Raw genomic sequence first — 27,430 nt, 5'->3', positions numbered from 1 at the left:
ATCAACTCACCACTTCATAGCAGTGGATTTGGCAGTGGGTTGGCTTTAGTGCACAGCAGGTGCTGATGGGAGAAATGCTTTTCTAATCTCAGAGCGCCCTCTGCTGGGAGCTGAGGCTCCCTACAGGAGTTGAGGGGAGAAACTGAGACCTGGATTTTGTGGGGAGAGACTAGGGGGCCACTGGCAAGAGTGCTGCTTTTCCTGGGCACTCAGGACGTGGAATGAAATGAAGATCAAGAACTAGACAGGTGTGTGGTTTATTCAGTAACAATGGCATCATAACTTATCACTGGTGGAGGTTGCTTGTGGGTTCACCTGCCCCACTTACCTCTTCCACCCAGAGGTCATGGGGATTGGAGCCAGAATCCTTTCTTCTCTGCACTCTGTGAGTTTACCACCACTAATTCCATCATCAAGCCCACCTTCCATTTGGACCAGTCATTAATGCCTGGGCCCTCCCTCTTTTGGGGGGTGGGAATGGGGGTAGGAGAAGGGCCAAGCCTTAAAAAAGAGAAGGAACTAAGGTGAGAGTTTTGCCAAATGTCTAACGCCAAAGGTCAACGGAACTCAAAATGTCCTGTGTTAAGTAAGAGTGTACGCTCAGTCTAGTTGGCCTTGAGGGCGTCCTAGTTACATCCACTCAGATACCTGTGGAGTTCAAGCACCTCTCTGACTGACAGCTGTGTCCCTCTGTAAGAGGGTATGTTGAGAGCTCATAACTGTGGTAAGAGTTATGATGCCACTGTTACCCAAATGCCTTCATGGGGTGTGGGATTGTAGGATTTAGATTTGAAATCACGATGTCAGAGCAGATCAAGGACTTCTATGATTGTGGAGTGGGGGAGATGCTGAGGGCAGTAGGGGATACCAGCACTCCTTTGTTCTGGTTGAGGAGAGAAAATAGATTGATTCCAGGATGTGGGGATGGCACTGGGGGATGCATATGCCCCCTGCCTCCCTTATCCTAACATGTCTTCCTCAGCCGGCCCAGTTCCTGAGTCTGCATTGGAAGCCAGGAATCAGAAATCTAAAGGACTCAGCTCATTTTGGCCTGCTAGTGTCCCTCAGTCTCTGCCTGAGATCCTGGGGATCGGTAAGGGACTTGGCTAGAAGAACAGTTTATGAAAGGCAGTGCTGTAACCTGGCTAACTGGCAGGTGGGGAAAAGCAGATATCAGAACATCCCTGGACAACACACACACACAAACATACGTATATCTGTGCATAGACACACAGGCACAGGAGGGAGGGGTTATCTGACCCTGCTCTTAGGAACCAGAGAGGAGAGAAAGAGGCCTGTGGGGGCACCTCCCCTAGCCCCTAGCCTAATGTGTTGCTGGCCTCCTGTCCCCTTACAGTCCTTTGCCCAGCACCAGGCAGACAGGGACATAGTAGGGATGGCAAAGTTCCACTCAAGCAGCAGCCTAAGGAGGTGAGGGATAGGGATGGGGCTGGCCCTCCCTCAAAGCCCCTTGTTGTAGTAAACCACTTTGACGCTGGAATTTTGCTCATGGATCTGAGCTCGCAGGTCCGGCTCCAGCCTGCTGACATGGATGGAGCTGTAACAGAACAGCAAAGGCCACCTGAGTGGCCCCCAAGCCCAGGCCTCTCAGGCTGAAGGACTACCCTCCCTCCTCTCCCTGTGGCCAGCCTGAGGAATCCTCTCCTTCTCTGCCAGAAGGATTGGTTCACTGTCACCCCCACCCTCAGAATCAGCCATGTGCCCGCCAGGCCTCCTCTCAGAACATGTTGAAGGCCCCTATGAGCATACGGTCCAGACACGTGGAGACTTGACCAGAGCCCCCAGCCATACCCAGGGCAACACTTACCTCCTCTGGGGGAACAGGGCACAGCACAGGGGGGTGGCAAAAACGAGGCTGGGGGAGAAGATGGTTGGAAAGGCTTGTAAACTTTTGGCCTAAGGATGTTCCCTCCCTGCAGCTCACCCCACCTCTGGAGACAGCCCCTAGGGGCGGAGATTGAGTAAAAAGGAAAGGATCTTTTGGGAATATTGAGCCCAACCCTGAAGTTTTGCTCCGACTGAGGATAACAGTCTCTGGGACAGTGATCCAAAGCCCCCTGCAACCAGTAAGTGGCAGAATCAGGATTTAAATTGGAATGAAACTCCTGGATGGTACCAAAAGGTATATTTCCATGGTTTCTCTTATATATGGAGACTATAACCCCCTCAACTAGATCCTATGATCTTCAAGTATGGGGGTCACTCCTAACACACACAGCACACCCTACAGGTGTCCAGGGCACATACAAGCTGAATACATAAATGAATGAACAACAAATATCCACCCACGCCCACCATGGAAAAGATGCTCTTCCACCTTAGCTATGTCTCTGCACACTTACCATAAGCCCACCAGTCCCACCTGCAGGGGTGCTCCCAGCCAGGGGCGGCGCTGTTGGGAGACAGAGAGACAGTAAAATGGCATGTGTTTCCTGCCTCTCCAATCCCCATCCCATTTCACCCACCAGGGATCTATTCCATCAGCCCTGCCTTTGAGCCCTCAGATACATGGCCCTTATCTTTCTCCCAGGCCCATGACAGGGCTGGGGCCTCCAGGAAGCCCACTCTGCTCCACCTGGGCCTGTTTGCTGACCACCATCTCTGCTGTCCCACCTGTTCCTGCCTTCCAGAATTGGTTCCCACAGCACTCCTCAGTTCTCTCTCTGTTCCTTCATTTCCTCCAGGAACTGGTTTCTTCAGGAAGTCTCCACTAATCCTCCACTCACTTCCTCCCATCCCATTAGCTCAAATGTGTCCCTTTCCAAACACATCTCCTGCTCTGCACACCCTTCTCAATATGCTCCAGCCACAGAGACTACCGTTCTGTTTCTCAAACGTGCACGCCTGTTCCCACCTCGGGGCCTTTGCACTTGCTGTTCCTTCTACCTGAAACACTCTTCCCCATACTCTTTGCCCGTCTCCTTCTCATCCTTTGTGTCTTCAGAGACCCTTTCTCTGACCACCCTATCTAAATGCCCCTTCCCTATTAGTCTCTATTACATTGCCCCACTGGTTTCCTACAAAGCACGTATTATAGCTTGTAATGATATATTGATTGGTTTGTTTACTTGTTTATTGACTTCCACATTAGACTATGAGCTTCATGAGGACAGACAATGACTGTCTTGCTCAGTATTGTCTCCTCAGCCCTAGAACATGCTTAGTACATAGTTGATGTTCAATACATATTTGTGAATAAATGATTCATGAATGAGCTATGTATTCCTGTTGCTTGCTTCCCTGTCCTGTTAATGCATGTGTGTATATGTATGCACCTATATGTATGTGTGTATGTCTCACTATTACTGGGTGACAGCATGGGTATGATATCAAGTGTGACTATGAGAGTCCAATACTGTGTATGTCAGAGGCTTCTAGAGTGACACCAATTTCCTTCAGGACAGAAATCATTTCCTTCCTCCCCTCTCCTTCTGCTTCCACTCCTTCAGTGTTCCCTTGCCCCAGAGTCCTACCCATGAAAGCTCAGTTCATTCTTACTGGCCTAATGAAGGTGGAGGGGACAGTGTAGGGGTGTGGAGAACAGGCAGTCTTAGGCTCAGATCAAGCTGGGGAGATGGTCTGGTCACCTCTTTTCCCAGCCACCACCATTTCCAGAATGGGAGAAGTGTGAGTAACCTACCTTCAGAAAGTCTTTCTTCTCCAGACTGTCCATGATCACAGGGGGAATGGCTGAAGGGAGGGCAGGCAGGGAAGGATTTAGTGGAGTAAAGGTAGGAAACCCTAAGGAAGAGGGAAGTCCCCTTCACAGTACTTCCCTTCCCACTCTCCCCAGAGTCTCACTGCCCCAGAGCCCCCAGAGCCCCCTGAGAACCACACACCACTCCCCTTCTATCAGGGCCTTCCACGCCCTACTCAGCCACCCCTGCCTCACCCATGGCAGGAATCGCCATGCAGATTCTTGATATCACCACCTGGAAGATTCCCTGTTTGGCTGCAGCCACCGAGTGGCCAAGCCTCTGACCCGCCTCCTCAGTCACTGGGATGCCCACTTGCAGCTCCCTGGGAAGGGAAAGGGTAGGGGGTCAGATCACAGGCCCCAAATCTCACCTGCAATGTCCTGATGGATAGCTACTCCCTGGGTCCCCGGGACATTCTAGTCTCAAAGGCTAGCGCTCCCACCCCCAGGATCCTATGATCAGACTGAGTAGTCAGAACGAGACAGGGGATAGCAGCCCATGTCCAGGGAGGGACAGGAGAATCCCCACTCTGGGCTGGTCTGCATAGGTTGGGCAGTTGATGTGCACACATGCTCACTGGGTGTGTACACACTGGGGGCTGGGGCCACTCACCTCTGCCTCATCAGGGGGATGTTGATGCAGTTGGCAGCTGCCACTGCTGCAAAGGGCACAAATCTGCCAACGAGGGGGGGCAGATGCTAGGGGAGAAAAGCTTGAGTCAGGGGCCCTGAGGGCCACTGGGTGGTGAAGGACTCTGGGAAAGATATGAAGAGCCTGTAGATCAGGGGTGGTGGAGTGATGGGGAAGGAGGTGGAAAAGGAGGAAGAGAAGGAAGGGGACAATGAGGGGTGGGCTTTTACCTTGGTGAGGGATTTGAGTCCCAGAGCTGTGGCCACAGCCCCCGTGGTGGCACTTACATAAGCTGTTCCCAGCTGCCTGTGGGTGGAAGAGCCAGGTCACAAGGGGAGTATGAAGAGTCCAGAAGGTGGTTCTTTCCTTAAGGGACACACCAAATCCTCAATACATGAGGTGTGGGAGGGTGGCCTCATTGCAGAAAAAGGTCTTCTCCCCATCTCTAGTGTAGGCTTGTCTGGAAGCCCCATTCCCTCCCCTTGAAGAGGGGTAGACCCCCAAATCATACACAAGAAGACCTTATGCCCTCTGTTAGACAGGGAAAGTAGGGGGAGAGGGGAGGAAGGCTGGGAGGAGGGAGCTGAGCCACTGGTTCAAGGGGTCAGGGAACAGGAATGAAAAGGACAGAATAATAGTGGGCTGGGAACAGAGGGTCCAGCAGGGCACTGTAGCTCTTCCTGGAGGACTAGCTCTCACCTGACTGTGATGGGAGCGTCACCACTGCGGTTGGAGTAGTTGACGATGGCATTGAAGGACTGATTCACCCACTGCCAGAACACCACAGTTGGGGTCTTCCTGACGGAACAAAGATACTTACTTCTGGCCCCTCTACAGTGTCCCCCATCCTTGGACCCCTATAATCAACTCCAAGGGCTATTTCTAGAGCCTGTCCTGATAACCCCTGCATACACCCTTCCCAACCGCCACTTACACAAACACACCCACTCTCTCTGAGGTGAAAGAACCCACTGGGCCAACAAGTTCTAAGGACTAGATTCTACGGAACTGGCTCTCACCAACCACTATCTTCTGCCCAAACTGGCCCAGAGAGGAAAGCACCTGGTCTAGTTCAGATGGAGTGCTCGGAAAGGAGACATATGGGACAGGACCTGCCTGTAAAAGGTGAGCATGCAGCCAGTGATGATCATGTTCATGGGCACCTGGGCTGACATGCGGCCAATCAGGACCACCTTCTCCCCCGTGTCTGGGTGGAAGGCAGAGTCATACACATACTTGGCTCTCCACAGCTGGTCTTCAGTGAGCCCAGGGGCCACCACACCGGCCCTACAGAGGTTGTCAGGAAACAGACAGGATATTTTGGAACACAGATTTCTCCAGGGCCCACCTGTCCAGTTTAGGGAGTCTAAGCAGAGAACTAGGAATTTTGCCCCCCTGCCCCAGTCTCAGAATAAAGGAGCTCCCTGTCTCTTGGGGTGGGTCAAAGCTCCCCAGAAGTGAGGGCTCCTAATTCTATTTCCCCTCCAGCCACCCAAAGAGGGGTTTCTGCCAAAATGCTGGGCCATGGTGAAGGGTGGTTTCCTATGGATCAGCAAGGGCCAAGGCCATTGCAAGAATTTTCACTTCCTCCTGGAAACAAGGGGGGTGATCTCCTACCTCCCTGGGATTCAACCTTGAGCCCCTCCATCTGCATAGGGTGGCCCAGCAGTGGACCAGGTCCCTGTAGAGGGTTTGTGAAGCAGACAGCAGACCCCACCCACAAATATCAATGTCACCCCTTTAACCCAAACTCCCTAAAACCCTCTGGGTTACAGCTCTGTGCCACAGTTGTCTGTGATGCCAGCAGATAGGGCCGGGGAGTGGAGGTCGTGGAGTGGGACGGTGTCAGTCTCAAGCTAGGGGAAGCAGGTGCAAGAGGTACTGTAATAATGGCAGGGAATGAGACCTTGGGATGCAGGGTCAAACAGGGGGTCACCTGTAGTTCTGTACAATGTTCCGGGAAGCTTCCAGCTGTGCCCCAGAGAGCAGCAGATTTCGGGGGTCGGTGACAGTGAAGAAGTGCCGGGCTCTTCCCAGGAAAGTGCTTTGATCCCAGCGAGGTTCCTGGATGTTGATATCTAAGGGCAACTCACCCATTTTCTGCAGGGCAGGGACAAGGATCAGAGGGCTCCAAGGAGGGGATCCAAGGGCTCCATCTAGGGGAGCCTTTGGAGGCCCTGCCCTGGTCTCTGAACCTAAGGCTAATCCATCCAAGAACTCAAGGTCACTCCAGATAGGTAAGCAAGGATAGCGGGAGGAGCTGTTTCCTTAGCAGTGCCCTGGCCCAGGAGTCACTGGAGACACCTGCAGTCACTGGACCGGGAGGAAGGGAAGAACAGAGCCTGGAAAACTGATTTCTTTGTCCTCTGGCCTGGTGTGCATTTTCATGAGTGTGACTGATGCCTGAGAAGCAACTAACCTCGAAACATCTGTCTACTCACATGTGCTCTGGATGCCCAAACATGCATATTATATGCAGTATACACCCATGTTCATGGACAGCTTTAGGCCCCAGCTGCCCTGAGACCTAGATACAAAGCCATCCCACACCCTACCCTTTTACTGGTGGAGAACGAGGACTCATTGGCCACCCACGGGTTGATCTGTCCCAGATCTGAAATGGGGGACTCTGATGCCAGCTGTGTGCATGTGCAGGCATGTACATGTTCTCTCCCCAGACCCATCTTTCCCAACCCACACAGAATGGCCCAAGGCTCCCCCTGTTCCGTGGCAGGCCAGGGTTGGCACACCCACCACCTCTCCCAGACGCACCCCATCTGGAAAGAAGGAGGACTCAGTAGATGCCCTCTCCGCACTGCGAGCAGAGGAAAGCCTGGAGCAGCCATCTGGCTGTGTGGGGCAAAATCCTACAGAACGACTGACTAATCCTCTCCAGCCACATTTCCTCTCCCTCAGGCAGGCACACCCTGGGCTCTCTCTCACACTCACATACCCACACACAAAGACACCCATGCACGCCCTACACAGACAAGTAAAGTGGGCAAGCCCTGTTCACACTGGCCCACAAAGACGGTTGCTTACACACGCACACACAGACACAAAATGCATATCCACCGGCTAGGGACACGTGAGCACGTGACCGCGCTAAGCCCCACCCTAACATTCCTCCCCACTGCCCATCTCTCCTCCTGCCCCCCACCCCCGCGCTCTCCAGAGCCGAAACTGCTGAACCCACAGAACTGAGCATCCATTAAGGCAGGCCTCGCGCTCGAACCTCCAGCCTTCAACCCTGGACTCCCCGGACTCCAGGTCCCGGGCCAGGAGCCCCGCCCGGAATTGCGAGCACTCACCGTTTTCTGGGCTCCGGGTCTCTGCAGCTCTCAGACCCGCCTTCCTCTCCGCTGGTTGCCCCGGCCCTCTCAGCCTCCACGCGGGACGTCACGCGTGACGTTAACCAGCAGGGAGGGGCGCGGACTCCTCGGGCGCGTCCATCCGCTGGGTGCCGGGATTGGCAGAGCCTAGGGGCCGTGGGTGTCATTTGGGACGACGCCCCTAGCCCGGGTTGCGGGGCCTCTGGAACCCGGCCCTACTCTGCCTTCCAGAGCCAATCCGAGAGTGGGATCAGTCCTGACGGGCCCCCAGCCAGAAAGAGGAGGGGAGGAGCCGCCTGCGCTGCGCTCTGCTTGCAGCTCCCTGGAGGTCCTCCAGAGGCACCCGGCCCCTGCAGCAAGGGGTCTAGGGGCCCTGAGAGAAAGCTCGCAGGGCGCAGGCGGGCGGAGTGGAGGGGTGGTCCGCTGATGGTGCGTCCGGAGAAACTGGGGTTACCACCTGGTTTGTTTATTCGAAGGCTGTCTTGGCAGTGGCCACAGCCGGCCTGGCCCCCTAGCCTCCTACCCGAGCACTCACGAACGGCTGTTGCAGACCCTTGGCGTTTCCACCCCATTCACAGTCCTGCTCCTGTCATGCCGGTGCCCTTTCTATGTCTCCAGCCCTTTCCTCTTCCACAGTTCCCTCTCTGCTCCTCCTTTATAACCCCTAGCTTCACTGTGTCCCCAGGCTAAGAACCACAGAGCTTAGTCCCAGACCCTACCCTGGGGCACGGAGGAACAGAGGTTCAAGGAACCTCTGCCTGCGTTCAAGCAAGTGAATCCGGATTCTCCCTCCTCCTGGTGTCCTGGGACCAGCTGCCCCACCCTGGGATCTTTTCAGAGCTGAGTGGCCAGAGAGACTCCTTCTGGTGTCAGGGGAAGAGTATGCCAGTGAAGGAGACACTCAGCCATCCACCCACCTACACACACACACATACACACACACTCACAGCTCTCCCAGCCACCATACAGAGCGCAGCTGCTGCACACTCAGGCTCCAGTCTCCCTCCAGCCGGCTGCAGGTTCAAGCCCCTCTCTGCCCGGGTGGTATTCCGTTACTGAAGCTTCAGGGGTGACCGCAGAGGGGCGACAATACCAGGAACCCGGGTAGGCGGCTTGACCTGGAGAAGACCTGGTTCTGCCCTGAATGTGTAGAGGGAGGGGAAGAGCCGAACCCAAGCTGTACGCTGGCGGAGTGCGGCGGGGCGGGGAGTCAGCGGCCCAGCTGGGGTGACAAGCGACAGTTCTGGGCGCCCCAGGGAGGTGCGGAGAGAGTGACTGGCGCCCTCACAAACCAATGGAAGCCCGCGGCTGCCCAGGCCAGCCCTCTTCCTGCAGCCTCTGAGGTGAGGGGGCGGGGTCCCCACCCAGCTGCTGCAGTCGCTTGCGCCCCTGGGTGGGCAGGGCCCCGAGGCGGCCGGACACGCAAGCAGGTGAGGGGGGCCAAGCCCGAGAGGTGGGGGGCCGGGAGGACCGAGCCAGGGATGGAGCGCTGCTTTCTGGGTCCCCAAAGCTGCTCTGGGGCCTTGGCCCCGGGTTTTGCTCCGGGCGTTGTGTTGTGCCCTCGCCAGCAGCTTCTCCTCCCTAGCCTGGGAGAGGCCCGTGCAGCATCTTGGAATAGGGATCAGCAGTCTGGGGCCCCGGGGATCTCTGGGGGCCAAGGGATCTCTAGGGCTCTTGGCAGCGGCTGTCCCAGGTCCTGAAGGCCTGCCCTCGAGGGCCGAGACCTGGGATCTGGTCACCTAACCCTACACAGGAGTGGGAGTGTAGGGGATGGCCCTCAACTCCCATGTCTCTCACACTGCTTGAAGCCCCGGGCCCGCCATAATCGCATCTCCACTCTCTCGGCCTCTACAAGGAATGGGGAGGGGAGTAGATGACTCAGATGCGAGCCGAATCAGGGGTGAACAAGATCCTCCCACCTGCCCTGTTGGCTAAATGGCTCCGAAAGTCGCGATGGTGCCTGGACCAGACAGTTCTCTGACCAGGGGTGGGCAAGATGAGGGTCTAAGACATAGGAGGGCAGGATGCTCACACCGGGGAGAGGAGTGCAAGTTCTGGGGGCAGCGGGGCAGCGCTCACATCCCCTTCCCAGTTCCTGTTCTGCCCAGGCTTGGAGCACACACTACTGAGAGGCAGGCAGTGAGGGCCTCCGCGTCACTGAGACCCCAGCCCGGCACAGAAGACTCATGGCCCGCCCAGTACTTGGGGCCCTCCTCTCAAGGGCCAGCAGGTTCCTTCTGGACGTGTAGGGCCCCGCCGCTGTCCCGCCTCCATGGCGCACGGTTTCGCAGCAGGATTCGATCCACTGGGCCTAGGAGAACTTAGCTCCCGCTCGCTAAGGTCCCTGTCCTCCCGGGGCCACCTGGGCAGCGACTCGGGCTCCGCAACGCGATACCTGCTGAGGAAGCAGCAGCGGCTGCTACATGGGCCCTCCAGCGGAATCCGAGCCTCATCGCCCATGGGCCGCGTCATCCTCATCAACTCTCCCATTGAAGGTGGGGGTGGGGCCTAGCTGCTGGGGTGGAACGGGGCAGGCGGGGCGGGGAGGTGGGGGGACAGCTGGACCTAAGCGGGAGGGGCAGAGCCAATATGGGTGGGAGAACCCGAGAGATGGGAGTCTTAGGGACGTGGAGGGCCCTGTGAAACCCACTCACTCCTCACCTGCCCTTGCCTCTCCTCCAGGCCAATCCCTGAAGGCTCCAAGATTGTAGAGTGCCAGAGGTAGGAGGGGCATGGAGGCAGGGAAAGTCTTGAGTGTGCCTGTGTGTGTCTGCACATTATGCCAGCTGCCAAATGAGCAGGACATAGTACTGAATTGGCCGCTCTCTCCCACTGACTCTGCCTTTCGGAACCAGTTTTGGTATGCACTGGGCTGGGTGCAGTGGGATGGGGAAAGGTGAGCTCTGTGCTACCGTGTGAGAAGTCAGGGCCCAGCTGGGCAGACAATTTTAAAAGCTTCAGGTGCAGAATGAGGGTATAGCAGCAAATGTTCAGAAGAGGGGGAGACCAGGGGGCTGAGGGCCAGGGAGAGAGCCCTAGAGCAGGAACCTGAAATAAGAAGACCTAAGCTTATGTGATTGCTTAATGCCACTTCACTGCACTCCAATTCTATATTAGCACTGGTTAAGCCCTGCAGGGGACCTAGACAGAAATAAGGCTCATTCCTCATCTTCCAGAAAGGCACAGTTTAGCAGGGCTTAGAAACAGACCAATTAGAACTGCTGAGGGTGGGGCAGAGGTATCATGAACAAAGACTGGAAGTGAGAAACCCTGGAGCACAGTGGGGCAGTCACTTAGGAGACATAGCTGGGCTGCAGTGGCAGATGTGAAGCGACAAAGAGCCAGTGAGCAAGGCTGGACCTTGAATGCCAGGAGAGGAGAGAGGGGTCCCCTGGGCCGAGGCTTTCTGTGGGCAGAACCAGATAAACACTTCCAGTTTTCCTCCTCTCTCTTGGGGCTCCCCTGACTGGATCCCAGACTGGACTTTTCAGACCCTATCGAGGCCTCAGGGGCAGGAATGGGCTATGCTGTTCGGGGAGCATGCTCAGCCCAGTCGCCCACCACACTGTGTCTCACCCTCAGGTGAGCAACAAGGCACTGCTGAGGGTCACCACTGTCCTTCTGGTCAGGGATCAGAAGTCCCCAGAGGACTGGGAGACATGGAGGGAGAAGGCACTGCAGCACTGGCTTTGTTAGTTCCATTTTATTAAAAGAACCCTCAGTCCCTCATCAGTCCCCCCCATACCATGTCCAGTTATGATGCAAGGGCTATTTATACTATCCCTTTAAAGATCCTTCCCTAGAAGTTCCATAATGGCTTCCTCCCTTTCCCTCTCCCTCACCCTAGTGCCTCCTGTAGGATGGACCACATCCTCCCAGGGAATAGCACCTCCTAGCAATTGAAAGACTAAAGCACTGCTTCAACTATCTGGCTTCAGCTTTCCTGGGCTGGAAGCCTTTGAGCTCAGAATGCTTCCCTCTGCCTGAGAACAGACATCTTCCAACTCACTGCAGCCATGTTACTGGTTAGGACCACTCCAGGGGAATAAAGTCACTGATAAGAGAGAAACAGTGGGGAGGGGAACACTACTAACCATATCATCCCATGAGGTCCCACAAGCTCCTCAAACTCAACCAGTCCTAGAGAAGATGCATTATCTTTAATCCAAGGTAGCTCTTTCCCCTCATCTCCTAGTTCGTTCATTCATTCATTCATCCATTTATCCTTTCATAAAAAAAATGCTTAGCAATTATCAACCACTGTGTAACATAATGGGGATATGTTGGTGGAAGAGAGTTACAAAGTCCTTACCATGATTGAGTTTACAGTCTAGTGAAAGGAGACAGATGGTAAATAACCCACAAATAAGCAAGTAATGAGAAAGGATGGTAAGAACCCTGAAGGAAATAACTTGGGTGATATGATAGAGCAGTGGTTCTCAAACTTTAAAGTGTGTGAGAATTTCCAGGAGAGCTTGGTAAAAGAGAGATTGCTGACCCTCACTCCCAGAGCTTTTTACACAAGTTTTCACATTTTTAACAAGTTCTGAGATGATGCTGATGCTGTCATTCTATTATAATAATAATACTAGAGACCAACAGCGTCAGCATCAGAGACTACCTGGGAGGAAGTAGAATGGACTTCTTTAAGTAGGGTAGTCCAAAAAAGTTTCTCAGAGAAAGTGGTACTTGAGCCAGGAGAGGAATGAGGGAAAGGAGCAGGCCTTATTATACCAGCCTGGGAAGGGCACTCCAGGCAGAGGGGACACTGACAGAGCCTGGCCTGTATAAGGAACCGAAAGGAGGTTGATGTGGCCAAAGCTCAGTGGGGGAGGTGAGAATGGCCAGAGGTGAAGGCAAAGAGATGGGCAGAGGAAAACCCACGGAGGGCCTTATAGGGCATGGGGAAGAGTTTGGATTTTGTTCTAGGAGCAGGTGGAACTGTTCGAAGTTCTTAACCAGGTGAAAGGCATGTTCTAATTTAAAAGCGGACTCTAGCTACTGTGTAGAGAATAGATCAAGGGGGAATGGTTAGGATGTTGCTGCATAGTGCCCAGAAGGAGAAGCCTGTGGCCTGGCATAAGGCAGTGGAGGCTAAGGAAGTGCCATCCTCGGAAGCTCCAAGCTCTTGGGCTCCAAGCTTCGGATTTGACATCCCCTGGCCCAGAGCTCTAGGGAGGCCCCAGGGAGGGATGGAGGAGAAAGAGGGCTAGAGGATTGAGGAGGGAAGAAAAGGTTTCTTGGCTAGGGTTGAAAAGTTCCTGAGGCCTGTGCAGATCTAACCAGTTGGGAAGGCCCAAGTTCTTCCAAGTGTCATCTTGTACCATCCCTGCCTACAGGCTGCCCTTGGGGATTTCTTCCTGAGCTGCCCTGGTCATGCCTTGTAACCTGATTTCTCTTAGATCAAATAGAAGTGTATGTGTGTGTCCGTGTGATTTTTTTCTTCTCAAACACCTCTGGAGTAAGCCTTGCCCATAGAAGAAATCTCGACTTCTCACCTGGGACCCCACCTGCCTCTCCCATCTTCTCACTTCTTTCTAAGCAGAAGGCCTCCTCAAGGACCCACCTCTGTCTTTGCTTTCTCCATCCCTTCATCAGCGCCCCTTTCCAAATCCTCTACCTTTCCAAATTCCCCCCATCTTCATCCTCTTTGAGTAACCCAGTGTGCAGAGCCAAGCCCACACAGTGGAATTAGCTGGAGGCAGATTTCATCTCAGTGTAAAGGGAAGCTTATCTGGGTTACACAGACAAAGACACCTAGGTCTTCTGCAAGATAGCTCTTCAGATATTTGAAGAAAGAGCTAATATACTCATTTCTACTGCAGGCGGAAAAGCCCAGACTGTCAACCGTGCCCCATAGATGGGATCTCAACCCTTCTTTTCTGTTCATCTGACCCTTAAAGTGGCAGGAGTTTTAGGAATTTGACCTACCCCAAGCATGTAGGCATGTTAAATTCAGTAAACATTGGACCCCCACTCCCTCGCCCATTATGACAGAAGGAAAACTGTGTCTTCTAGTATGGAGTCCTGTCCTTCTGTTTTCTCTTGTTCCCACCCCTTCCTTGGCCCATAGTCTCAAAAACACCTAGAGAGGACTCAGAAATTGGTCATCCCCTCCCATTTAGAGCCCTAGGCACCTGTGTAGCTGCACCTGGCAACCGAGGATTTACAAGCCCTCAGCTGGGGAGCCCTCTGTGCCCAGCATGAGCATGGGGGTCATATCTATGGCCCCATCCCCACAGCCAACAGTGATGAGAGCGACATCATCCACGCAGTCCAGGTGGAGAAGAGCCCAGCAGGGAGGCTGGGCTTCAGCGTGCGCGGTGGCTCTGAGCACGGCCTGGGCATCTTCGTCAGCAAAGTGGAGGCAGGGAGCAGTGCAGGTCAGTGGGGCCCCCAGGGGCTAGAGCCTAGCCTAGGGGATGTGCCCCCACCTTGGCAGGATGGAAGGTTCTATTGTCAGTGATGGGGGGACAGAGTCTTCAGTTCTGGAAGGCCTGATCCAATGGGGAGACAGAACCCACCCTCAGGGTAGAGTGGGGTAAGAGACAAGCCCCTAGTCTAATGGGGGAAGGGACTCCTGCCCTGGGGATCCCCAATCTGATGGAGGAAGCTCAATCTTACCATGGGAATCCCGAGTCTGTTGGGGAAGGCTGAGATCCACCCAGGGGGATCCTTCTCCCAGTGACCCACGCCAGCTACCCTCCACCCCTGGTGCAGAGAGGGCTGGCCTGTGTGTGGGAGACAAGATCACAGAGGTGAACGGGCTGAGCCTGGAGAGCACCACGATGAGCAGTGCTGTGAAGGTGCTGACGGGCAGCAGCCACCTGCGCATGATGGTGCGGCGCATGGGCCGTGTGCCCGGCATTAAGTTCTCCAAGGAGAAGACCACATGGTGAGCAGTGCCCATTCCTGGCCCTGGCCTTCCTCCATTCCCACTCCATCACCACCACCACCCAAAGCCCATTGGTAGGAGAGGCTGAGGGCCTAGCTAGTGTGGCTTCTTCTCCTCCTGGGTGCTGGAAATACCAAGACACTAAGGCCTGACCTTGAAATTGAGGAAAGGCCCCAGCCCTCCTCCCTACAATCTGCTCTCCCAGATGCCAGTGGCCCTGCCTTCTACATTGTTGCTGCTTTGAAACCTGGGATAATATAGCACCTGCCCGACAGGGAGGTTGGGAGGTTTAGTGATGGGACTGGCACATTGCAGCTGCTCAATAAAAAGAGATGCTGTGGTGGTTTACCGGATTTGACGAAATGTATGCCCCACCGAAGGTTCCAGGCCTGGGGAGTCCCCCAAAGGCAAGCACCCCTTTCCTGTCCCCTTTCCCATGTGGGTTAGGGCTGCTGGGAGGAGAGAAGGAGGGTAGAGGTGGATGGGGGGCCTGGGCTGAGGGCCCATTGCTGTTGGCCCAGGGTGGATGTGGTGAATCGGCGGCTTGTAGTGGAGAAGTGCAGCTCGACGCCGTCTGACAGCAGCTCAGAGGATGGTGTGCGGCGCATCGTTCACCTATACACAACCTCCGATGACTTCTGTCTGGGCTTCAACATCCGTGGGGGCAAGGAGTTTGGCCTGGGCATCTATGTGTCCAAGTGAGGGCTGGGCAGGGAGCGAAATGGGGTAGGGCTGAGGTAGGGCTGAAAATGAGGCCTGGAGTGGGACCTGTGGGTGGGTCAGCAAGTGAGGCCTGGCCAATGACATGTCCAAATGAAGATCTAGATCAAGGGCGAGGCCTGGGGAAGGGGCAGGCATCACCAGAAGGAGGGTCAAAGAGGGGGGTGGGGTCACCAGGAGGAAAGTCAAGGAGTTTGGCTGGGGCATCCCTGTGTCTAAGAGAGATGAGAGTCTAGAATGGGCTAAGGAAGGGCAGGTGAGGTGGCCTATCAAATTGATACCCATTTGCCCCCAGAGTGGACCATGGTGGGCTAGCCGAGGAGAATGGTATCAAGGTGGGGGACCAGGTCTTGGCGGCCAATGGTGTAAGGTTCAACGACATCAGCCACAGCCAGGCCGTGGAGGTGTTGAAGGGCCAAACGCACATCATGTTGACCATCAAGGTGGGCAGGGCTATGGGAGTCAGGGAGAGGTCAGATTGGGGAGGACTTCCCAGACCGCCCTAGTACTTAATTATGTCAATTGCTCTGCACTTAATAAGACATTTTCACAGCCATGTGGGAGGTAGGGCAGGCATTGTTCTCATTCTTATTTTGCAGAAGAAACTGAGGCTCAGAGAGGCAAATCAACTCAGGAACCATAGTCAGTTACTCAGCTTACCAGTGGTAGGGCCTGGATCCCGTCCTGCTGCCCAGACTCCTAGGGTAGTGCTCCTTCCTATGAGTGGTGGAGGCCTAGGATTGAAAGGATAAGGGTGGGGTGATAGCTGTGGCTTTGGGTAGGACCTGGGTAGTGGACATCATCAGGGCTCCAAAGGAGGGCTGAGCTGGGGCTAGAGATTATGTTTCAGGGGAGGCAGCTAGATTCATTATTCATGCAGGACTCACACTTGTCTAAGGATCAGGTCCTTCTGCTCTGGCTCCTGGAGGAGGTGATGCCTCACATTCCTCCTGTGCCCAATCTGGGCCCATACTCCACTTTTCTCCTTTCCCCAGGCCTTCACCCATCTTGCCATTCAATGCCTCTTCTGCTATTCTCCCTGCCCCAACAACCACCTCTATTTCCCACCACTCCCGCATCCCATTTCTCCACTTCACTCCTCTTAAAAGTATCCCAAACACCCCTCCTCATTCCCTCCATGCCACTCATTCATTCATTCAACAATGTTTTTGAGTACCTACTATGTGCCAGCCACTATGCCAGGCACTGGGGCTACAACAGTGAAGAGGACAGACAGGGTCTCCGCTACTGAGGGAGACAGACAAATAAATAAACAAGGTATTTGCAGACTGTGACAAATGCTATAAGGAAATTAACAGAGATGGGATAGAGTAACTTAGAAAAGGCTCTTTTAGCGGGGGTCGGGGAATGTTGGGGTCAGGGCAGGTCTCTCTGAGGAGGTGGCAACTGAAGGGAAAGAAGGAGCTAGCCATACAATGGACTGAAGGAAGAGATTCCAGGCAGAAGGGACAGTCCATGCAAAGGCCCTGAGGTGCGAAGGAACTTGGCATGTTCAAAAATAAAGTGGCAAGTGTGGCTAAAACATGATGAACTTGGGGGAGAGAATGGGGTTGAAAAGTTTACTCTTGTCCCATCACACGCTCATTCTTACCCTCTCGCTTTCCTGCCCCACCCCATACTCCTCTGGCCACATGCCCTGTCCAGGAGACCGGCCGGTACCCTGCCTACAAGGAGATGATTTCTGAATACTGTTGGCTGCACCGACGTAAGTGGCTCAGGCCCCCAGGTTGGAGGGAAAGGGCTGGCCTGAGGGTGGGGTGAGATCTCTGAAGAAGGTAAAGGCACTAAAGTCACTCAGCAAATCAGTGGCAGGTTGCTGAGCAGCCCATCCCCCCGACTCTTTGGTTCCACGTTTGCATCCACCACCCCCCAACCCCCAAGCCCAGGGGTGGTTGCGAGCAAGCCCTGCAGCAACCAGGCCAGACCCTGAGAAGCTCCTGACTTTCCATTCCCTATAGTGAGCAATGGGGTCCTGCAGCAGCTGTCCCCAGCCTCCGAGAGCAGCTCTAGCGTCTCCTCCTATGCCTCCAGCGTCCCCTACAGCTCGGCTGAGGGTTCAGGCTCTCTGCCCTCCGACCACATGGATGTCTGCCTGGGACCTGAAGAGCCCAGCAGCTGTGGGCCAGGCTGGGGTCGGGCAGACACAGCCATGCAGACGGAGCCCGACATGGGGGCGCACGTGGAGACCTGGTGCAGCGTACGGCCCACGGTCATTCTCAGGGACACGGCCATCCGCTCTGACGGTCCCCCATCTGCCCACTGCCTTGACTCTGCAGTTTCTGAGTCCCCCAAGACTGCTCTGCTGCTGGCCCTCAGCCGACCCCGGCCCCCTATCACACGCTCCCAGAGCCACCTGACCTTGTGGGGTACGTGGGGGACAGATGGTTGCTGTTCTCTCCACAGCCCCTTGTCCAAAACCTGCCTCAGACCCTGTCCTGGGCCCCAGATCCCTTCTCCAGTCCCTGGCCCAGCCCCCACCCTCACCACAAACCCAGCCCCAGAATATACTCAGCCCCTACTCTAGGCTCCCATTTTAAACTAATCTTGGGCCCAAAACCCACCTTTAGCCCCAGCGCCAGCTCTGGTCAGCCTGGGTCCCAAACCAGCCCTAACCCCAGCCCATCCATCCTAGGCTGCACCCCTGACCTGTACACACACACACATACACACTCCCAGTTGCTCCAACTGGCCCTCAATGGAAATTTCTCACAGGTTTTGCTGTAGGGTAGTGGGAGGGTGTGCCAGGTTGGAGGAGGATGGAGGAGAAATCCCCCCCTGCCCCCTGCATGGCTGCAGATCCTGTCTGCCTCTCCTACTCCCCCTTTTCTCTGCCTCTTCCCACACCCCTGCCCCCCATCCTTCGCTTCCGCCCACTCCTCCAGCCCCCCCGGGTGCTCCCTCGTGTCTGCAGAGGAGAAGAAACAGCGGAAGAAGGAGAAGTCGGGGCCCCTTGGGGAGAAGGGTGCCCTGCAGCGCTCCAAGACACTGATGAACCTCTTCTTCAAGGGAGGGTGGCAGGGGCAGACAGCAGGTGATCGGCACAGAGAGGCCTGGACACTGGACCGCGGGAGCTGGGCCAAGCCCCGCCCTCACCTGGACATGGAAAAAGGTGAGTGCCGGATTGATCAGATAGGGAGAACAGTGGTAACGTCCACCAGGTTTGGCACCTAGCAGCTCTGGGTTTAAATCGCAGCTAGCTATGAGATACCACTCAACACCTGGGACCCTCCGTTTCCTCCTAGCTAAAGTGAGTATGATAATACCTATTTCTTTAAGAATAGTGAGGAATAAGTGAATGAGTGAGTGTACATTGCTTAGCACACAGAAGATCTGGCACACAGAAGAGGCTCAGAAAATGTAGTGGTCATTGTTATACTGCCTCACTCCCATTTTATAGACGGAGACACTGATAGCCACAGCATTGCAAGGAAGTGGAAGAGCTTGGGTCAGACCCCTGGGCTTTTGAGTGGGGAGCACTTCTTTCCTGGGGCATTTGGCTTTACCTCCTCTGGCCAGAGCCCCACAGGTCCTACTCAGTTCTAGAACCATCCTTGAACAAGGCCATTTCTAGATCAGGAAGGCCCAGGCGGAAGGGCCCAGCCCAAGTTGTACTCATGTCAGGGGCTTCTTAAAGCCCATCAAAAGAGGCCCTGTCATCTCTCTGGTGAGGTTCAGAAACTAGATACAAGTGGATGAATGAAGACTCTTAGGGTTGCATGTGACAGAAACTCAACTCCAACTAGCTTAACAATGTACTCCATGGCTTAGCTACTGATTTAAGCTAGATCTAAAGGTTTGAACAATATCATTAGACATCTGTCCCCTCACCGTTTGGTTCCACTTTCCCATGGGTTGGCTTCATTATCATGCAGATTCTGCCCATGTGGAAGTAAGACCACCACTAGCGCTTAGCAACCCCAGGGGAAAGAGAGCTTTTCCTTCAGTTGTTCCAGCTTAAGCCCCATGATGGGCTGTCATTGGCCCAGCTGGTATCACATGCCCAGCTGCACAAACAGCTGTGATGTGGGAGAGAGAGACCAGGCTACCACCCGCCAGCCTGGGTCATGCGCCCAACCTGGAGTACCTGGGCTGCGAAACGGGGTGGGGTGGGTCCCCAGGTGAAAATCAGGGTACGGTTTCCAGAAGGGGGTGTGGGTGTTGGACAGATAAAACAACCAGGGGACAAGGAGCTGGGTCCTGCACCTCCCTGGGAGGGTGAATATTCTGGGGTCTCAAGATGACAGTTCCATGGGAGAGACAATGCCTTCAAATTAGGTCAGGCTAACCCTCCTGTCCCAATGCACCTCTTTTCCCACATCTTCCAGGGCCCTGCCCTCTCTAGGTTCTCCTCCCACTTCTCTGGCCACTCTTCTCTCTCCTTCAAAGGCTCCTTTTTCTCCCCCTGTCTCCTGAAGGTAGGTGCTCCCCCATGCTCTTTCCTTGGAGTTCTTCCCCATATATTTGCTTTCAAAGGAATCTCCGTAAGCAGAGCACAGATTGTATCCTCTCCTGATCCCAATCCTTCACTGTCTCCCCACTGCATATGAATGAAGTTCCTAGCCTGAGCACGGCCTTCAAAACCCACAAGGCCTGGCCTCCTCCTCCCTGTCCAAGTAGCCCTGAGTCTTTCCAACCCCCATTCTCAGACCGGGTCCAGGGCCTGTGGCTGAGCTTCTTTCTTTTTCCTAGCAGGGGGAGTGGGACCTGTGCAGAAGTTTGTCACCTGGAGACTGAGACGAGGTAAGTCATACGTTCTTTTACCAAGGTCTGCCTCACAATAGAGCTACAGACGGGGGTGCATGATGCGGGTAACTATGGGGCTTTGGACTAAACTCAGTTGGTGACAAACACAGGAATCCAGCAAATAGGAAGGTGCGTATTGGCAGGCAGCTAGAAGAAGCTAAAATTTACTGGTAAACTTAGGGTTGTAACAGAAAGATAGGGTTGTAGACAGATATTGGGGTGCATTGTTGGGGACTGAGAGGCTTAGGTAGGAACTCCCAAAGAAAGATTTTGAGGAGACGAGGGAGCCTCTGCTAGGAGTCCAGTGGGGGACAGACTGGCATAAGGGTGCATGGTCAAGGGCGGAGGCACTGTGCTGAGCTTTTTAAGGAAGAGACTGGTGTGGGGATCTGTTTGGGGGGCAGGAGGCCTGGGCTTGAAACTTTATTGGTGGGGGACCATGGCGGGAAGCATGTGTGCCAGGCTGGCATCTGGGGCATCTGAGCCCTTCAACTGGTCTGTTCTGGGGTCTAACTCCCCACCAAGGGAAGTCCCTGCCCCTCCCCATGGCTCCTATTTCCTTCACCACACCCCTTTGCTCCTGCTCATAGACCGGGAGAAGGGCCGGGCACTGCTCTCAGCCAGGTCTGGGAGCCCCTCCAGCCAGCTGCCCAATGTGGATGAGCGGGTGCAGGCCTGGGGGAGCCGACAACTCCTTATTGAGGACCTGGCCCGGCGGCTGCTGACAGACGATGAGGTGTTGGCGGTCACTCGTCACTGCTCCCGGGTGAGCTCCCGTCCAGCCCCAGCCCATGATCACTCAGTAACCCAGGTCCTCATGAATTCAAGACACTCAGTCACCTAGTCTCCCATTTATTCAAACCACTGCCCACCGACTAATATCTGGGCCCAATGCTGAGAGGCCAATGGTCAGTAAAAGCAGGTGCCCCCATCTCGCCTCCTCAGAGCTTAGCCAGAAAGAGGAGATAGATAATGATTAGAACCTAAACACGTGGGATCGCCCGCCATGAGTCGGAATCAACTCCATGGAAACTAACAACAAACACCTATACATCCAATCATGTCAGATGCTATGAAGGAGATGAACATGAGAAAATAACCCAGGAGGCACAAATTAGATGGCGTGGCCTGGAAGGCCTCTCTGAGGAGGCAATACTTAAGCTAAGGAGAGAAAGAGCCAGGAAGTGACCATCGGGGGCAGTGAGTCCCTGTCGTCCCCTGCCTCTGCTCTCCTCTAAGCCCCAGCCTTTCCCTCCTGCCTCCTTCTGGTCCTGGATCAGCCAGCTGGCCCTGCTGCATGCTAAGCCTCCGCTCCTGCTAGCCAAACGACTAGTAATCCTTTTTCCCCATACACACTTCAAGGCTTCCCCAGCACACACACTGTTGTTTTCCTCTCCCTTCTACTTCAGACAGAACCAGAGGGCCCTAAGGTGGGATGGAAATTAGATTGGAGGGAGAGCTTGCAGCCTGAACGTCGGGAAGGCTGCAGGAGCCCCGGCTCCACCTCTCCAGGAAGATTGGAGCGTCCGCCTCTCTCCCTCTGGGTTTCCTGTCATGGGTTTCCTGGGAGGAACATTCGTCGGTACACACATGAGTCTGTCGTGCAAGGGCAAGCAAGGAGTTTCAGGAAATCATTTGTGGATTCCCCCACCAGCTCACCTTGGCCAGGGTGGGGCTGTGTTGTATGTTTGTGAGATGTGTGCATTTGCATGTCCGTAGAACTGGGTGTCGAGGTACCTGGGTTTGTGTTGACATGACTGTATGATTGTGTCTGTACGTGAGCATGCACTTGTCTGGCTAATGCATGTGTGTGTCCAAGCACACTGGGGATGGTGTCATACTCAACTCCGAGCACTAAATGGGGCTCTGCATATCATCCTCCCGTGAGTCTGCAGCTTTGAGCTCTGGCCACTGGGTGGGGCTCTGTGTGTGTCTCTTTGGTCGGCATCTTCTTCCTCAGCCCTCCACTCCTCCTACCCTGTCCAAGCTAGGACCTCCTCTCACTGCACCCTCAAATCACTGCAAGAGGTTTATATACCATCCAAACCTGACCCAAGCCACACCCACAGCATGAGATCACACCCTCAGGGACGTAGTAAATCTCCCTTGGTGACTTGGATGCCCTCAGGGACGTAGTAAATCTCCCTTGGTGACTTGGATGCGTAGTCCTGAACTCCAAGTCTGCTCCCCTTTCTCCCCTTCTGAGCCATCTCTCCATAGCCTCCAGGTCAATCCTTATAAACCACTTCTCTGATCACTTTACACGCCTAACCACCCCTACCCCCAACAGAAACCCCTTATCTTTGGCAGAATGGAGTACAAACTCCTTACCCTCACATCCAAGTCCCTCCTGATCTGACCGCTCCCCCCAACCTGAGCTGACACATCATCTTCCCATGGCACTGTGTAGTTATACAGGTTATGAACTGCACAACTCTAGGGAGTGCTACTCACAGGTGGTAGTCACAACCTGAGCAGTCCTACACGTGGAGGCCCTCCCTGTACCCCACAGCTAAGCTGAAACTCTGTCCACTCACTGTGCTGTATCACCCTCGAAGCACTTTCTTCCCATCTTTCATATTGTTCCCTCCGCCTGTCCTGCAAAAGTCAGTGTCAATGCCATGGCCTCCATGAAGCCCACTCTGACCTCCACCCTCCTCTGAGACACTCCCCACCCCATTGCCAGTGATTTGTAATTCACTGGGGCACGTGGCACATCCTACCCCTTGCTCCCAGTAGACTGAGTCCCTGAGGGTCTGGGACAGGGTCTTCATCATGCCACCACTGCCCAGGACAGGGCCTGGCACTCGCGTGCGGAATGCAGGTTTGTGGACTTGAAGTGTGTGCACTTGCGGAGCTGGTTTTGTGCAGTGAGGCATATCTCTTTCCACACAAAAGGGAGGGTAGGGTCCTGTGTGTATGCCTGAGTGCCTCTTACTTTGTGTTTGGTTTAGGGCCACACACAGAGTTCTTTATTTTATGTATTTCTAGATATTTGTGAATGACTCACTCTGACCACCAGGCGATGCTGTATGTCTGTGTCCAGACCCACAGTGGATGCTCTGTGTATGTGTGTGTGTGTCTCTGAACCAGTATGTGTCTCTCTCACCACCAGGGGGTGGTGTGCTGGCCAAGTATGGTGGCTCCCAGAGTTCAACTCGTCTGCGTTGGTGGTGGGGAGTGGCTGGTGGCATCCGGGCAGTGCCAGGCAGAGGGGGCTCCACCCCCCAGGGTACTAACTGGAGAGGCTTCCTGTAGAGCCACCCCTCCCCCTAGGTCCCCATCTCAGCCCTGAACAAAGCCTAATTTGTAGGTCTGTGTGTAGACAAACACTGGGACAGCCAGGACCACAGTCTAGTGTTTGGCTCAGATTCCTTCCTTTGGCCTGGGAGGTGAGGATGGGGAGAAGAGTCTACTCCCTGTACACCCTTTTGGGTACCAGAGCCAGCAAGATCCACTCCCTCTTCACACTTCCTTATCTGCGTGGACTTGGGCAAAGTCTTTTCTCTGAGTCTCAGTTTCCTAATCTGTAAACCAGGAATCATTAATGTCATCTCCAAGGGTGGTCCTAGGGCTAAATGTAAAGCTGTATGTAAAGTGCTTAGAACAGTGCCTATCCCAAAGCTGTTATTGTTTTCACTATTACACATCTATTATTATTATTTCAGGCTCCCACCTAGTCATTAAGATAAGACAACACTGTGGACAGCCTAGGGGTGGGGAGAACCTTTCCAAAAGCTTGGAGGGATGGGTGGGTCCCAGGGCCCCTACATGCCCTAGCATTTGCCCTCACCCAGCTCTGGAAGTCCCCACTGCTATCTGACCTATGGTCCATCTGTCTGCAGTATGTGCATGAAGGTGGTGTGGAGGACCTGGTGAGGCCCCTGCTGGCCATTCTAGACAGACCGGAGAAGCTGCTGCTGCTGAGAGACATCAGGTGAGGAGGGGGTTTGAGGGCAAGTAGGGGCTCCTGATACCCTCCCCAGGGCTGAAGCCTTCCCAGCACCTTCAGAGCTAAGCCCTTACCCACCTACCACCTCTTGGCCTCTTCCAGAAGTGTGGTGGCCCCCGCAGACCTGGGCCGCTTCGACAGCATGGTGATGCCCGTGGAGCTGGAGGCTTTTGAGGCCCTCAAGAGCAGGGCAGGTCAGCAGCTGGGCAGCAGGACTTCTGCATCCTGAGCCCTGCCCCCCAGGTGGGGGTGGGGCTTAGGTCTCCCAGTGGAAAGGGGGGCAGAGATTGCTGGAGACCCTTCAGCTGTGTCCAGCAGGGAGGCTGGCAAAGGCACCCTGCCTCTGACCTGTCCCCCTCTCCAACCAGTGAGGCCCCCTGCTTTGCGGCCAGCCCAGCAGGACACACCACCCAAGCGTCACCTCATCACCCCTGTGCCTGGTCAGTCGGAGTTCCAGGGCCTCGGGAGGGGGCACAACCCTAGGGGGATTGGAAAATGTCAATGGGCCTCCTATTTCTGCCCTTCACGGGGCAGTTGTGGCTTGGGAGGTACTTGGAGATTCCCTGAAGGAAAGTCCTCATCCGCCAGAACCATTTGTATCCCATCCGCTCACCACCTGTACTATGATTTACTTAATCATTGTTTTTAAACCCACTCATTTTTTAAATTTAGTCTCGTTCTATGCAGTTATCTCTGAGAAACCACCAGTTTGGCATGCTATTTATATTTCTTCTCAGACACATTAAAATAAAACTGTAACTATACAATAAAAAAAAAAAACTATACAATAGAAAGTATTAAAATACTATTATAATAGAACCTATTGTTTGCCCCAGTGGGAAGTGGTCCTCACTGCGGGAAATGCTGCTGTAGGGTCTGAGCAAACCCAGGCCTGGTTCTCATAGGCCCTTCACATACAAAGGCAAGGGCTGGGGTCTGGAAGGGTGGTCTAGACTGGGAGCTCTGCTCTCGCTGAGAGATTAGAAGGGGTTAGCCTGACCTTGGCTCTCTTTCCCAGACAGCCGTGGAGGCTTCTACCTACTGCCTGTGAATGGCTTCTCCGAGAAGGAAGATGATGGGGAGCTGAGGGAGCGGCTGGGGGGCCTCAAGGTCCCCCTGGGTGCCTCTGCCTCCCGCCATCCCCACAAAGGGTTCCCCCCTCTCCAAGATGTGCCAGTAGATGCCTTTGCCCCACGCCGAAGCACCTGTGCACCCCATCCCCAGCCACCTCCCGTTGCTCCGCGGCCCCTGCAGCCTAACTGGCTGCTGACAGAGCCCCTGACTCATGAGGACCCTCAGCATATCCACAGCCAGGGCCCAACCCACAGCCGCAGTCGAAGCCGCAACCGGGGTAGAGGCAAGTCCCCTGGACGTAGGCGCTCCCTGTCCCCAGTGCCTGTCCCTACCCCTAGTACGACCAACAGGTGCTACCACAAGCCTCGGAAGTCCAGGCCCCCTTTGCCACAGCCTATGGATGGGCAGGCAGCCAAGGCAGGGGACAGTCAAGGGCCTTCCAAGAATGGAACTGGCAGGACCTCAGCCAAGGAGGCAGCCCCGAAGGCCCCCAGTGGGGAGCTGAGGACAGTCACCCTATCCAAGATGAAGCAGTCCTTGGGTGAGTCCAGGTGGGAGAGGGCCTGGCAAGGTGGTCTCTTGGGTTTGGGTGAGGTTGACAGGCTTGGTGTGGGGGTGTGGCTAGGGGGCCTAGGCCTAAGAAAATACCCTGGGGGGTATTGCGGTACACCCAGGGGTCTAGATTTGAAGAGTTTGAGATCTGGAGGATTAGGATTTTGGAGTGAGTTGAAGCTGGAGTAGTAACAAAATTTGGGGGTTTGAGAGAAGTTGGATGCCTTGGATTTGGGGATGGGGTACTGGGTTTCTACTGGGACCTCTGGGTTTTGAGGTGTGGCTGCATGCTTACCAGTGTTTCTCCTCACTAGGCATCAGCATTTCAGGGGGCATCGAGTCCAAAGTGCAGCCCATGGTGAAGATAGAAAAGATTTTCCCCGGGGGAGCTGCCTTCCTCAGTGGGGCCCTTCAGGTGAGGGAAGAGCACCTAAGCTCACTCCCTAGGCCTAGAACAGGGCGTGGGCTGGGACAAATGCATCTTCCAACCAGACATGTTGAGACCAGGTGGTGGGAGGAGGCTTGGGGGCAGGGGTCAGGGGTGAAAGATGAGCAGGCCTAGGGAAAAATCTGTCCCCTCATGCCAGACTGAGCCTGAGGGCGGCCCATCCTGTTCTTCCCCAAGCCCCAAGGGACAAAGGACCATTGTCTGCACCCCACCCTGCCCCCAATGGCTCCAGGCACAAAAGTCCCATTGTCCATTGCCCCCACCCAGATGAGGGAGGAGTGTCCCAGTGGTGGAGGTGAGAGGAGGCTGTCTTAGGTTGGGTGGTGGGGTGAGGGTGACCTAAGGAGGGAGGGCTGTGATTCTCCCACCCCCATACCAGGCTGGCTTTGAGCTTGTGGCAGTGGATGGAGAGAGCCTGGAGCAGGTGACCCACCAGCGAGCAGTAGACACCATCCGTCGGGCTTATCGAAACAAGGCTCAGGAGCCCATGGAGCTTGTGGTCAGGGTTCCCAGCTCCAACCCACTACCCTTACCCTCTGACTCGTCAGCCCTCACTGATCAGCACCTTCCTGCTGACCCATCCCCTGCCCACTGATCCCCTGATGCTAGCCCATTCCCCTTCCACTGGCTCCCAGAACCTCCGGTCAACGCCAAGATCCCCCTCACTGATGCCCTTCTCACCAACACCCAGACCCCACCCACTGACCCAGACCACACCCCCTGTTGCCAGGCTCCTCCTGCTGACCTTCAGTCCATCTGGTCTTCAACTCCAGGCTTGATACTAAGACTCTTCTGACTTATCCCATGACCCATCCCCTGACCCCTAGACTCTGGCGGTCTCCTGGGCCTTTCCTCCTGACCTGCTCAGGACTCCTGCTCCCAGAGGTCCACAGATTGCTCTGATCGTCACACTTTCCTCCCTCTTCAGTTGTCACTAAGGTTCTGCCTTTTTCAGATAAACTTGGTGTTCAAGGACAAGGTGCTACTGGATAGACTGTCACCTGTGCTCACCTCCCCACCCCAGCCTCCCAAGACAGGAAGGGGGTCCCGAAACCCAAGGTCTGAAGCTTGGGATTGGAGCCACTTTCTCATGATGTCCCCATTTGGTTCCCCAAGCACTGAGGGACATGGACTCTCAGATAAGGCCATCCACCCCCCAGCCCCAAGCACCATTCAATGTTGAGGGATAGGATGGAAGCCTCTTCTAGTCCCTCAAGCCATGAGACCACTTCATGTTGTAGTCCACCAGCACCTCTGACTTTCTACTGGATTTGCCTCTCTTCCCATAAGACCTTTGAGGGGTAAGGGAAGAAAGAAGGTCAAATAAGTTCTACAATCTTTATC

General features: G+C 54.8%; 3 protein-coding genes across 7 annotated transcripts; 2 read left to right on the top strand and 1 right to left on the bottom strand.

The window, feature by feature from the left end:
* Window positions 1-241: 241 nt before the first annotated feature.
* On the bottom strand, window positions 242-9,624 carry SFXN3 (sideroflexin 3). 4 transcript variants are annotated; one of them, XM_049855462.1, is made up of 12 exons: window positions 9,601-9,624; window positions 7,661-8,544; window positions 6,286-6,449; window positions 5,462-5,636; window positions 5,049-5,143; window positions 4,580-4,655; window positions 4,332-4,417; window positions 3,914-4,041; window positions 3,662-3,711; window positions 2,364-2,413; window positions 1,829-1,876; window positions 242-1,558 (listed from the first exon to the last, which is right to left on the bottom strand). In XM_049855462.1, exons 3-12 carry the CDS (start codon window positions 6,444-6,446, stop codon window positions 1,462-1,464), a joined length of 966 nt encoding a protein of 321 aa, XP_049711419.1. In that variant the 5' UTR covers window positions 6,447-6,449; window positions 7,661-8,544; window positions 9,601-9,624; the 3' UTR covers window positions 242-1,461. The 4 variants fall into 4 exon arrangements, with proteins under 4 accessions (XP_049711419.1, XP_049711420.1, XP_049711421.1 ...); XM_049855463.1 differs by lacking the exon at window positions 9,601-9,624 and having other exon boundaries at window positions 7,661-7,828; window positions 8,401-9,036; XM_049855464.1 differs by lacking the exon at window positions 9,601-9,624 and adding an exon at window positions 8,629-9,036 and having other exon boundaries at window positions 7,661-7,828.
* LOC126059634 (PDZ domain-containing protein 7-like) lies at window positions 9,031-20,923 on the top strand. 2 transcript variants are annotated; one of them, XM_049855461.1, is made up of 11 exons: window positions 9,031-9,111; window positions 9,774-10,176; window positions 13,924-14,064; window positions 14,402-14,576; window positions 15,098-15,274; window positions 15,592-15,739; window positions 16,962-17,022; window positions 17,276-17,683; window positions 18,229-18,426; window positions 20,007-20,057; window positions 20,651-20,923. In XM_049855461.1, the coding sequence occupies exons 2-11, from the start codon at window positions 9,954-9,956 to the stop codon at window positions 20,902-20,904; spliced, it is 1,836 nt and encodes a 611-aa protein (XP_049711418.1). In that variant the 5' UTR covers window positions 9,031-9,111; window positions 9,774-9,953; the 3' UTR covers window positions 20,905-20,923. The 2 variants fall into 2 exon arrangements, with proteins under 2 accessions (XP_049711418.1, XP_049711417.1); XM_049855460.1 differs by lacking the exon at window positions 9,031-9,111 and having other exon boundaries at window positions 9,351-10,176.
* Window positions 20,924-23,085: 2,162 nt separating this feature from the next.
* Window positions 23,086-27,430, top strand: LOC126059390 (PDZ domain-containing protein 7-like). The gene is made up of 7 exons (XM_049855096.1): window positions 23,086-23,090; window positions 23,770-23,997; window positions 24,115-24,206; window positions 24,381-24,452; window positions 25,031-25,627; window positions 25,953-26,053; window positions 26,466-27,430. The coding sequence occupies exons 1-7, from the start codon at window positions 23,086-23,088 to the stop codon at window positions 26,679-26,681; spliced, it is 1,311 nt and encodes a 436-aa protein (XP_049711053.1). The 3' UTR covers window positions 26,682-27,430.

The sequence above is a fragment of the Elephas maximus genome, chromosome 16 (genome assembly GCF_024166365.1).
Source record: "Elephas maximus indicus isolate mEleMax1 chromosome 16, mEleMax1 primary haplotype, whole genome shotgun sequence".
In the NCBI taxonomy this organism is placed as follows: Eukaryota; Metazoa; Chordata; class Mammalia; order Proboscidea; family Elephantidae; genus Elephas; species Elephas maximus.
Note: the sequence above shows the minus strand (reverse complement) of the source record. Positions and strands in the feature narration are given on the sequence as shown.

What these genes read in the sequence shown, in the direction of transcription:
- LOC126059634 (XM_049855461.1), top strand. Translation starts at nt 9,954, where the DNA reads ATGGCGCACGGTTTCGCAGCAGGATTCGATCCACTGGGCCTAGGAGAA. An exon ending in CATCAACTCTCCCATTGAAG is followed by an intron (nt 10,177 to 13,923) that starts GTGGGGGTGGGG and finishes CCATCCCCACAG; the next exon opens with CCAACAGTGATGAGAGCGAC. An exon ending in TCCAAGGAGAAGACCACATG is followed by an intron (nt 14,577 to 15,097) that starts GTGAGCAGTGCC and finishes CTGTTGGCCCAG; the next exon opens with GGTGGATGTGGTGAATCGGC.
- LOC126059390 (XM_049855096.1), top strand. An exon ending in CTGCTGCTGAGAGACATCAG is followed by an intron (nt 23,998 to 24,114) that starts GTGAGGAGGGGG and finishes GGCCTCTTCCAG; the next exon opens with AAGTGTGGTGGCCCCCGCAG. An exon ending in CCTCATCACCCCTGTGCCTG is followed by an intron (nt 24,453 to 25,030) that starts GTCAGTCGGAGT and finishes TCTCTTTCCCAG; the next exon opens with ACAGCCGTGGAGGCTTCTAC.
- SFXN3 (XM_049855462.1), bottom strand. Translation starts at nt 6,446, where the DNA reads ATGGGTGAGTTGCCCTTAGATATCAACATCCAGGAACCTCGCTGGGAT. An exon ending in TGCTCACCTTTTACAGGCAG is followed by an intron (nt 5,144 to 5,461) that starts GTCCTGTCCCAT and finishes TCCGTCAGGAAG; the next exon opens with ACCCCAACTGTGGTGTTCTG. An exon ending in GTGGGACTGGTGGGCTTATG is followed by an intron (nt 1,877 to 2,363) that starts GTAAGTGTGCAG and finishes CTTCTCCCCCAG; the next exon opens with CCTCGTTTTTGCCACCCCCC.